Genomic DNA, 11,982 nt, shown 5'->3' on the forward strand with positions numbered 1-11,982 from the left:
ACCCACCTCCCGAGCATCAGTGAGGTGCCTACGCAGATCCCAAAGGATACTAAAGGACAGTACCCACCCAGCCACAGCCTTTTCACCCTGCTGCCTTCTGGGAAGAGATACAGAAGTTTCAGCTGCTGCACCACCAGACAGCAGAGCAGCTTTTTCCTCCAAGCGATCAGACTCTTAAACTCAAATTCATCCTCAGCACTGCTCCATTGATCACAGAATTTTGTTTATTTCTGTCATTTTTATAATTGCTTCTGTATTAATGCATGTCGTCTGCCATGTAGCAGAAGGGAGTTACAAAGCGCAATATCGTATAACCTTTTACATTGTGACAATAAAATGTACCTACCTACCTATTTTTGCTGTGGTCACGTTCAATCTGTGTTATGGTTGGTGTGGGGACAGAGAGGACCCAAATGCAGCGCTCAGAGCGAAGGAGGTTTATTAAGGGAAAAGGGGGTTGAAGGACTGGAGTGGAGGAGGTGGATGCCGGGGAAACACTGGCACAGGGAAACCGGCGGGACTGGGACCAGGGAGCCGGGGAACACTGGGGACAAGGAAGCGGGGAGGCAAGGAAGGACTGGGAGGATGCCGTAAGGGAAGTCCAAGGAAGAAAGGAACAGAGGAAGAGCCAAGCCGACTGGACAGAGGATAAGAGTGAGTGAACCTGGGAGGAAAGCAGACAAAGAGACAGGGTTAGTGACAGAAGCAACAAAGCACAGGAAAATTGAGAAAAATCAAAAACACGAGAGCCTGAATGCAGAGGTGGCACCGGGTATGGAGCAACAACGATCAAGCAAGAATGGTGTGGAGAACCGGGGTTGAAATACAGGCAGGGACGAGGTTGACTACTGGCAGGTGTGGCAGGCTGACGAGGTGGCTGATGAGGTGCAGGTGCGGGTCGTTGGCTGGGCTCAGGAGCAGAGGGAGAGAGAGCACACAGGGGAGAAAACACAGGGAGGCAGGCAGGGAACAGAAAACCAAGGAAAAAGCAGAATAACTGATAAAAAGGAGAAAAAAACCCCAGGACACTCACCGTCAGCCGGGCTGCCACCACAACAAGCCGGGCCATATCTACCGCCATCATCCAAATGACTAGTAAAATCTAATTATTTTTACTTCCTGAAAAACTGTTTCTAATTACCTCAATAAATATATTTCTTGACAGTGGCCATAGCTCAGGAGATAGAGAGGGTCCTCCACTAATTAGAAGGTCAGTGGTTTGAGCCCTGGCTCCTCCAGTCTGCATGTCAAAGTGTCCTTAGGCAAGACAATGTTTGTGAATGTGATTAGTTTCTGTTTCCTTTCTGATGAGCAGTTGTCACCTTGCATGGTACTTTCTTGGGTCAGCATGCAACACAATCTCCCCCATGAAATTGATTGGCAAATTTAGTCATCTGGGCTTGAGTACCACACTCAGCAAATGGATTTTGGAGTTCCTCACAAACAGATCCAGACAGTTCAGATTGGCGGTCACACCACCTCTACTTTTTGGCTCAACACCGGAGCCCCCTGGGGCTGTGTGCTCCGTCCACTCCCGCTAATGCTGCGTATACCTATAATTGCATCCTCTGACACTCTGTTTATAAGTTTGCGGATGACACCTCCATCATTGGCTGGATATCAAATAACAATGAGACTTCATATTGGGTGGAAATAAACAAGCTTCCAGAGTGGTGCACAGAAAACAACCTCATTGTTGATCATTGATCAGTGATCACCCTGCTGCCTTTTTGCAAGAGATACAGAAGTAGTTGCAGTTGTGCTGCCAAACTTCAGAACGGCTTCTTCTCTAAGTCTGTGAGACTCCTCAATTCATCCTCAGCACGCCACTATCTAAAATAGTTTAATTTGCATGACTTGTTATTTATCCACCCATCGTTTTATTTTTCGTTTTTGTACATAAAGTTTGCTTTTTGTGAGTGTAGCATAAAGGGAACCAAAACTTCATCTTGTTATAGAACCCTGTGCTTTAAAATGATAAATAAATCTACCTTGTATAGTGTGAAATGGTGTAAAGCGCTTTGAGGGGTCAGAAGACTAGAAAGGCGCTATATAAGTGCAGTCCATTTATCAGTGACTACATGTCTCAGCAGAAAGTAGTACATCAAAATAAGGAAGTTACATATTGTCAAAATGCCGCTTCACTGTGACAAAAAGAGAGTTTAGACGTCATGCCTTCAGTGATACCTCAGCTCAGGAGCTCAGTGCCTTAAGGACTCTTTACTTACGCACTGACTGCTTGACTGTATGTCTGTGAATCATAGCAGATGTTTTCCCACACCTGACTCTGACTCTCTCACTCTCAGGTTCGTTCTCTTTATTTTTCCTCTGCAATGTCTTTATCAGCTGGGTTGCATAACACAAAGTTGCGGATTCCGGGACACGAGGATAGAAGTCAAATTAGTGAGTAATGTCAAGGATTTTAAATTTGCTATTGTGTGTACTTGCTTTAAATGATGTTCAAATGTGTGGGTGATATTTTCTGATAAGGACATTAGAAGGTGATGATATAGGAAAGAATTGGATTTTAGTGTCATTTAAAAATGCCTTATCTGGTTTCCATTGCTCAGTATTTAAACAGTCTCGATGACTATGCCCACTAAAATGTGACTGTTTTAGAAGTGGAAGGCAAAAGCTGGCTATTTACTTTAACTATGAGTGCTACAACGACGCAGGCTTTGTTAGTGCTGGTGTCACATTTTTTGGCGGATAGCTCATTTTCCTATTATGTGAAAGCCCCAGATGTGAAGTTTTGACCTCTGACATCTCAAGATGTTTCATGACTGGTAGTGTTTCTCTGCTAACATGTAGAGCTCACAGCACAAATATCCCAGCAGCTGGTTTAAATTTAGCTCACTGAAGCTACTTGCTGCTTGCAATCTTGCCCCAACAGTAACAAAGAGGAAGCGGAAACTCACAGCTGTGAGTAAAAAACTGAATTTAGACCAGCACTTCATGCCAGCTGATTGTAGAAAAGGTTCATTAGAAACTGTATTTTATTCACCCAACAACAACAACAGGAAAAAGTGACTATGGCACAATATATATCTGACAACAGTTGTGATAAAGACATATTGTTCATTGTTGGTGTTTTCTGGCAACAAAAATAAAGGCTACATTTATTGATGAAGACATTTCTATAAAAAAAGATTAAATGCAAATATTAAAGCCATAAAAGGCTTTCTTTTGGGAAAAGCAAAGACTTGGTCTGTAAAGTATGGGGGGAATTCTTTACTATTTTCTGACATTTTACAGACTCACTTCAGCCCCAGGTTTGTTCCTCTATGTGACTACTTATTGTGCTCTTTTGTTTGCATAACATGTATATGTAATAAATACCTTGAACAACCTTCCTCTTTCTTTGTAAACTGAACACAACGGCAGATATGTCAAAAACATATAGGTGCATGGTGCAACTTTTGGTCTGTTATCTCCAGGCTGGTGTGGGAAAGCGATCAGCTGTTGACACATCTCCATCACCTTAAGCAAGGTTGGGATTTGGACACATGACCTGGCACCGTCAGCCATAAAAGCCTGTGTTCGGCTCTGCCATGTTCACATTGTCAGTCATGATGAGGGGGCTGCTCGCACTCACCGCGCTGTTTGTGGCCGTTCTTGGCAAGGAGACGTTTGAGGGGTAAGTAGGCCTCCCAGAGCCTCTCACAACTGTGTAGGGTGTAATCTGTATAAGTGATTTATGTAAGTGAAACAATAATGAATCAATATCTAGCACACATCAATAACACAACTCTATTTATTGTCCCTTTTTGACCTGAATGTATCCTGGTGAAACCTGTCAATTTAAACTGGTTCAGATGCCTAAAATGATAACTCCACTTTCACAATAAATGCAAAGGCTTTTATTTTTCTGTGGAAATTTACAAGGCCAGCACAGGAAATACTGCACACTTGATGCACATTGTGACTTTTCAAAGGGTCACCCAAATTACAGGAAAACACATTTTCTCAATTTCTCCTAGTAGTATATGTCTGTCGTTGCAATGATGTCAATAAAAAGATCTCAAGGACAGATTGTTTGTTTTTTCAGGGTGGTTAAACCATGGATGTTTGGACATGATTTGTGTCAACTTCTGCATAAGCTGTACCAGCCAGCCTTGATAAATCTTACTTCACCCCACGTCTCCCAACTTCTGTCTTGGTGTTAAATAAAAAGGATGTAAAACATTGTGTTTTTTTTTTTGCAGACATCAAGTGCTTCGCATTGTTGCAAAGGATGACGTCCAGTTGTCTCTTATCAAGGACCTGGAGAGCATTATTGAGTTTGAGGTAATCATCATCCACAAACAATAAAGTTAAAACATATGCTAAAATAAAAATGGAAAGTAAAACATAAAAGAGCAAAGCTTTAAATGAGTGACACCTTATTGTTATCTCTTTTGCAATTAGTGAATAAATAAAAATATAATTTGTTTTGTGATATCTGTGGTTTCTTTCAGCTGGACTTCTGGAGGGAGGTGACTGATGTGAAAACTCCGATTGATGTCAGAGTTCCCAACCACAGCCTGCAGTCCGTCAAAATTTACCTGGAGACTCAGGACGTTGAGTACGTCATCATGATTGATGACCTGCAGGTATGAGACCTGCAAACAGACTGGATTCTCAAATCCTGCTTGAATAGTAACAAAACTGAAGTTAGATTCACATGGTTTTGAGGTTCATTGAAGTCTGAGGTGTTTTTTTTGTGCCAAAGCTTAATCTGACTAAACAATAAAATAAATTTGTTGGACTCAATTTGTCACGCAGGCTGTGCTGGATGATGAGCAGGAGGAGATGGAGTTGGCTACTCGTGTCGCTGAGCCCAGAAACACTGACAGCTTCGACTTCTCCAGGTACCACACCATCAGTGAGGTTGGTACACACACTCGCCATGGCTACTGTCATCCAGTAAAAGCATTATTTTCACAGACAACTTTTGTTGAATAGTTTTCTAATCCTTGGTTCCAATCTATAAAAAACAATCCAGATGTTATTTGTACCATTTATACATAAGTTATTAACAATTTGCTAGGTCAAGGTGAGTATTTTGCAAGTAAAGTGTGTGAATTGACTTATCCCTTAAGTGTGGCAATGCCCCTGCAACCAACAACAAAACCATAAAAGTAATATATGTCAAGTCAATATTTGGAAACAAATACATACTTAAAAGGCCATCAATCCATCCATCCATTAATCCATCCATCTTTTGCTCATACGGGACCTGGTCAAAGGTAGCAGAAGAAATATTTTCCAGCTCCTCCTAGGGGATCGAGACAAAGTAAACAATCTCTAAGGCGTGTTCTTGGTTTACCCTGGATGTACCTGGAAAAACCTCCAAAGCAAGATGCACAGGAGGCATCCTGATCAGATGCCCAAACCACCTCAACTGGCTCCTTTTGATGCAAAGGAGCAGCAGCTCCACAAGCTCCCACCAGATGTCTGAGCTCCTCACCCTGTCTTTAAGGGAGAGCAGGGATTAACTGGTAAATTGAAACCTATGCCTTTTGTGAGCCTTCTCCAAGTCCACAAAATACATGTAGACTGGATGGGCACATGTTAGATAACCCTAATATGACCCTTCTTGCAACGCTGCAAGGGTAATTAGCTGGTCCACTGTTTGATGACCAGGATGGAATCTGCATTGCCCTTCCTCGATCTGAGGTTCAACAATTGGTCGACCTACTTTTCCAGTACCTGGCATAAGGGTTGCTGAATAGTGTTACACCCTGATAATTAGAATAAACCCTCTGGCCCACCATCCCTGTCTGCCAGTCCACAGGCACTGTCACTGTACTACGCACAATGCTGAAGAGGCATGTCAGCCATGTCAGTCAAAAAATGTCCAAAGCCTTCACCATGTCCGGGCAAATCTTATTCACAGCTCCTCAAAGTGCTCTTTCCACTGCTTGACAACATCCCCAGTCAGGGTCAGCAATTCTCCTCTACTGCTTAAGCCAAGCACTGCTTTTCTTTCCTGAGTCATCTGACGGTTTGCCAGACCTACCTTGAGCTCAAACAAAAGTCTTTCTCCACAGCCTCCACAAACTTATACCTGGGTTTGCAGCTTCGGCGACCACCGAAGCTGCAGCCCTTCTGGCCTCCCTGTACCCGTCTGCTGCCTGTACCCTGTATTGCGTCAGATATCCCTTGGCCTGAGCAATCCCCAAAGGCGTCTTTTAAAAGTATAGAAAATGTAAAAAATAACTGTACACACTGCAAAACAAAAGGACTACATGCTTTAGCTTACAAAAACAGAAGGTTTTACACCTTTGGCAAACTTGGCTCTGAATGCAGCCCTGATGATCTGCATCAAAAAAGCACTCTATATTCCAACTTGACGGTATTTCCACAAAAGATTTAAACTCACTTAAGACAAAACAGAATTATGTCATACTCAACTGATGCTCATGAATAAAGGATTTTGTCTTTGATTTAGATCTACAGTTTCCAGGACATGCTGGTGGCTGAGAATCCCAACCTGGTCAGCAAGATAGTGATTGGTCAAAGCTACGAGGGTCGTCCCCTGAATGTGCTTAAGGTAAACAAAACAGTGTCCAGCAAATGACGAAAAATGAGGAAACACATAATTGTATGTATATCTACTCATTTATTCTTCTCTTGTATTTTAGTTTAGCACTGGTGGAACCAACCGGCCCGCCATTTGGCTCGACACTGGAATCCATTCCAGAGAGTGGGTCACTCAGGCCAGCGGCACCTGGTTCGCAAAAAAGGTGATTTGATCATTTACACAGTGTTTTTGGTTGTCACTGCAGCTTCTGACCAATAACCTGCTACAATAAACATTGTCTTCTTTACATATCTGTAAGTAGATTGTGACTGATTATGGACGTGACCCCGCTCTCACTGCCATCCTCAACAAGATGGACATCTTTCTGGAGATTGTGACCAACCCTGATGGCTTCTCCTACACACACACCACTGTGAGTCTCTCATAGCTAGATTTTACTAAGCGATTTTAGAATGATTTCCTGCTTCATTCAGGTTTTAGATTGACAATAATCCCTTGTGGTACCGTTTAAAGGCTTCTACAGAGGTTCTGAACCCTGTTTAGCTTCCAAAGTTGTCATGACTGGCGATAACATAATAAGTCTGACTGTCATGTGAATTTTAGCATGGCATGTGTTTCCTGTTCCACTTTCAAGGACATGAATACAAAGACTTGTAAATCCTGACTTCCTTTATAAAACTACTCTATGCATTGATGTTTTTTAAACATTGATAAGTTCATGAGTTGTGTAGATGATAGATCCATTCAAGTTCAAATGTAACATCTGCTCAGGAAAGATACATAAAGACAGGAACTGGTGCTGAAAATTAGGTTACAGGATGATATAACACATCTAATAATTGTGAACCCGTTAATGTGTATTTCTCTGGGTCTCAGTTAAAGAAATCATAAATAAATCAGGACTTACATAAACAGAAAGGAAATAAAAAAGTGACAAATTGTTACATCTGATGTTTTCAGAACCGGATGTGGCGTAAGACAAGGAAGCCCAACTCTGGCTCCAGCTGTGTGGGGGTCGATCCCAACAGGAATTGGGATGCTGGTTTTGGAGGTAATGTCTTTCTCTCAAGCTGAAATCTACCAATCTGTGCATGAAATGTTCTCAAGACTTTTTTTCTCCAAGCCTACCGTCTAAAGTAATTATCAGCAAGGTTTTTGCTTTCTTTAAAAATGGTCAATAATTCTGTTACAGATTATTACTTACCTTTTTTCAATCAAGTTTCAATAAATTTCACCTGCATTCAAAATTACTTTGTATAGAATTTTAATTATGTGTGCTTTGCTGTCTGCCATGCTCAATAGTACTATAATCAGATGATGAAGATGGTGAAGTACCACATTTTTAATTCCTACACGCAGTGGCTTTAAACATGATGGTCTTTTGCTCTCCCAACATGCAGAAGACACAATACAAATTACATAAAATAAATAACACACATTTTGGTGGCTGCGTCATGCTGCGGTCACTACATGACGTTTTGCCCCTTTGCACTTTATAGAGACACTTATATACCACCATGAGTATGATATAGTCTCAAGAAACCAAATGTTCAGAGGGTGTTTATAGACAGACAGTGGCATGTTTTTTCTTGCAGTTTCTCTGACGATGTTGTCATCCATGTGTAGGAGCTGGTGCCAGCAGCAACCCCTGCTCAGAGACCTACAGAGGACCCAGGGCTAATTCTGAGTCTGAGGTCAAGTCCATTGTGGACTTTGTGAAGTCCCACAATAACATCAAGGCCTTTGTCTCCATCCATTCCTACTCCCAGATGCTCCTGTACCCCTACGGCTACACCAGGACTCCAGCCAAGGACGAAGTTGAGCTGGTAAAAAATCGAAATCCTTGCCTTTTATGATTTCTTTAATTGTTTTTCATGATCAAACTGGGAAAACTGATAGATTTTGTTCTCTGGGTGCATCAATTGCAGTCCCTGTGAAGGTTTGCCTGTAAAATGTAATATATGAGAAACTATTTGAATATTCCCGCAGAACAAACTGGCTAAGAAGGCCATCACTGACCTGGCCTCCCTGTACGGCACTAGCTACAGATATGGCAGCATCATCAACACCATCTGTAAGTTTCAGCAATACTATAATATAGATTCATTTCACTTTATCCCACATAATACTAATTATAAGGATGTATCCTTTTCTCTTTTTCTTACTCTAGCTTTCATTACAACTGTAATCGCAGAAGTAGATGTAACAATTTAATCTATTATTTAACAGGATAACTACAGATTAACAAACCTAAAAGATGAATACAAACAACATACAAGAAGGTTCACAAACACATTAAAACAATGTTTAACAAAGGGTAGTAGTAAACTAAACTCTATGCATTATATTGTGTTACATTCATTTACCGTAAACCTCCACAGGAGGAAAAAACAGATGTCAAGTTTAGTACTGCTTTCCAGCACGGGGGGGGGGGGGGGTGTGGTACAGTATAGTAACACATTGTCAACTGTTAGAAAGATATCTTCTTTCATACTACCACTGGGGGACGCCAAAGTCCGAAATATATCAGTTCTACATACAGATTTTAAATGTGAAACAAACCATACTCATTGCAAACCACTGACAGTTCTGTTGTGACAGGGCGGCGTCCATTATGGCTGCCACCTGAAAGCCTGTATTTTGAATATAAATACCCTGAGTGATATCTGTTTCTACTATAGACCAAGCTAGCGGTGGCACCATTGACTGGACCTACAACCAGGGCATCAAGTACTCCTACACCTTCGAGCTGAGGGACACCGGCCGTTATGGCTTCATTCTGCCAGCCAATCAGATCATTCCCACCGCCCAGGAGACTTGGCTGGCTCTCATGGCTATCATGGATCACACCTTCAAGAACCCCTACTAATGTGTGTGTGTACAAGTGGAAACCCCTGTTGAGAGGATATTGTTGGCAAATGTCACCTTTAAAATGTCATCTTTAAGACACCATCATCATACTTGATACATACATTACTTTTTAGACACAGCGAAAACCACAAACAGACAAATAAATGAGCACACTAGAAAACTGCAGGTTCCATGTCTTTATGATTTTATGCCTTTTAAATTGGATGCATGTTGGACACAAATGTATGCACGTTTGCTCTTCTACATTCCACACCCATAAATAAATACATACAATGCAGTAAATTTGGGTGTGGTACAGTGTGGAACTTTGTTCTTGTCAAGTTTAAACCAAATGTACAGTCCCCTCCAAAAGTATTGGAACGGTGAGGCAAATTCCTTTGTTTTTGTTGTTCACTGAAGACGTTTGGGTTTAAGATCAAAATATGAGTATGAATCTGAACCAAAAGAGTTCAGAATTTCAGCTTTTATTTCCTGGTATTCACATGTAGATGTGTTAAACAACTTAGGACACATCACCGGGCGGCTGTGGTTCAGGAGGTAGAGCGGGTTGCCCGTTAATTGGAAGGTTGGTTGTTCAGTGCCAGGCTCCTCCAGGCTGCATGTTGAAGTCTCCAAGACACTGAACCCAGAATTGCCCCTGGTGGCTATTGCACCACTGTGTGAATGTTATGTAGTGTAAAAGCACTGTGAGTGGTCAAAAAGACTAGAAAGGTGCTATGCAGAGTATTTACCATTTGTATTAGACCACAGCATTCTTTGGTGAGCAAAAGTAAAGGAACAAATAATCTCAAAGTAAATAACCCTTGCTTGCAATAACTGCCTCAAGGCAAGGCAAGTTTATTTGTATAGCACATTTTAAAGAACAAGGTAATTCAAAGTGCTTTACATAAAACATAAAAGCAACATAAAATATAATAAAAGTTACAGTGTTACAGTCAGGGTTAAAAGACTATTAAAACTATTAAATGGAAATATTAAAAGCTAAAAACAAAGAAAAACAGGACAGTAAAAGTTACAGTGCAGTGTATGTTAACAATAAAAAGAAAAATCTTAAACATTTAAACATTTAAAAGCAATGGTAAAAAGAAAAGTCTTCAGTCTTAATTTAAAAGAACTGACAGTTTCAGCAGACCTGCAGTTATCTGGGAGTTTGTTCCAAATATACGGAGCATAATAACTGAACGCTGCTTCTCCTTGTTTAGTTTTGACTCTGGGGACAGAAAGCAGACCTGATCCCAGACGACCCGAGAGGTCTGGATGGTTCGTAACGAAGCAGAAGATCGGAAATGTATTTTAGTGCTTTATAAAACCATTTAGTGCTTTATAAACTAACAGCAGGATTTTGAAATCAATTCTTTGACATAGAGGAAGCCAATGTAAAGACCTCAGAACTGGAGTGATGTGATCCACTTTTTGGTCTTAGTGAGGATTCGAGCAGCAGCGTTCTGAATCAGCTGCAGCTGTCTGATGGATTTCTTAGGAGCCCTGTAAGGACACTGTGACAGTAGTCGAGTCGACTGAAGATAAATGCATGGATAAGCTTTTCCAGGTCCTGCTGAGACATAAGTCCTTTAATCCTTGATATATTCTTCAGATGATAGTAGGCTGACTTTGTAATTGTCTTAATATGGCTCCTCAAATTCAGGTCTGAGTCCATGACTACACCAAGATTTCTGGCTTGATTTGTGGTTCTTAACATTACAGATTGAAGTCAAGCACTGACTTTCAATCGTTCCTCCCTGGCTCTAAAAACAATAACTTTGGTTTTATTCTTGTTTAATTGAATAAAATTCTGGCACATCCAATCGTTGATCTGCTCAATGCAGTTACTCGGCGCCTGTATGGGATCATAGTCCCCTGGTGAAATGGTTATGTAAATATGTGTGTCATCTGCATAATTATTGTAACATATTTTGTTGTTTTTCATAATCTGAGCCAATGGAAGCATGTAAATGTTAAACAAAAGAGGTCCCAGAATGGAGCCTTGGGGAACTCCACATGTCATTTTTGTCAGATGTGTAATCACCTATAGACACAAAGTAGTCCCTGTCCTTTAAGTGGGATTCAAACCATTTTAGTACTGTGCCAGAAAGTCCAACCGAGTTTTCAAGTCTGTCTAGTAATATGTTGTGGTCGACCGTGTCGAATGCAGCACTGAGATCCAAGAATACTAAGACTGAAATTCTGCCACTGTCAGTGTTTAAATGGATGTCATTGAAGACCTTAACAAGAGCCGTCTCAGTGCTGTGGTGTGGTTGAAAAGGTGATTGACTTGGCCAGTCTGAAACCTTCCACTTTTTCCCCTGATGAAGTCCTTTGTTTTGTTGGCAGTGTGCTTTGCCTCATTGTCCTGCTGCATGATAAACTTCCTCTCCATTAGTTTCAATGCATTTCTCCGTAAATTGGCAGACAAAATGTTTCTGTCCACTTCTGAATTCATTCTGCTGCGACCATCATCAGTTACATCATCAATAAATATTAATGAGCCTGTTCCAGAAGCAGCCATGCACGCCCAAGCCATGACATCACCTCCAGCATGCTTCACAGATGAGCTTGTATGCTTCGGATCATAAGCACTTCCTTTC

At 41.3% G+C, this 11,982-nt stretch overlaps 1 protein-coding gene across 4 annotated transcripts; it reads left to right on the forward strand.

Moving 5' to 3' along the window:
* Positions 1-969: 969 nt before the first annotated feature.
* On the forward strand, positions 970-9,679 carry cpa5 (carboxypeptidase A5). 4 transcript variants are annotated; one of them, XM_046037395.1, is made up of 13 exons: positions 970-1,095; positions 2,307-2,403; positions 3,438-3,637; positions 4,206-4,287; positions 4,458-4,592; positions 4,765-4,869; positions 6,434-6,535; positions 6,627-6,728; positions 6,828-6,938; positions 7,487-7,577; positions 8,153-8,352; positions 8,516-8,600; positions 9,208-9,679. In XM_046037395.1, the coding sequence occupies exons 3-13, from the start codon at positions 3,552-3,554 to the stop codon at positions 9,393-9,395; spliced, it is 1,287 nt and encodes a 428-aa protein (XP_045893351.1). In that variant the 5' UTR covers positions 970-1,095; positions 2,307-2,403; positions 3,438-3,551; the 3' UTR covers positions 9,396-9,679. The 4 variants fall into 4 exon arrangements, with proteins under 4 accessions (XP_045893351.1, XP_045893350.1, XP_045893353.1 ...); XM_046037394.1 differs by having other exon boundaries at positions 1,018-1,210; XM_046037397.1 differs by having other exon boundaries at positions 1,018-1,210; positions 2,347-2,403.
* Positions 9,680-11,982: the final 2,303 nt, after the last annotated feature.

Source organism: Micropterus dolomieu, linkage group LG22 (assembly GCF_021292245.1).
Source record: "Micropterus dolomieu isolate WLL.071019.BEF.003 ecotype Adirondacks linkage group LG22, ASM2129224v1, whole genome shotgun sequence".
In the NCBI taxonomy this organism is placed as follows: Eukaryota; Metazoa; Chordata; class Actinopteri; order Centrarchiformes; family Centrarchidae; genus Micropterus; species Micropterus dolomieu.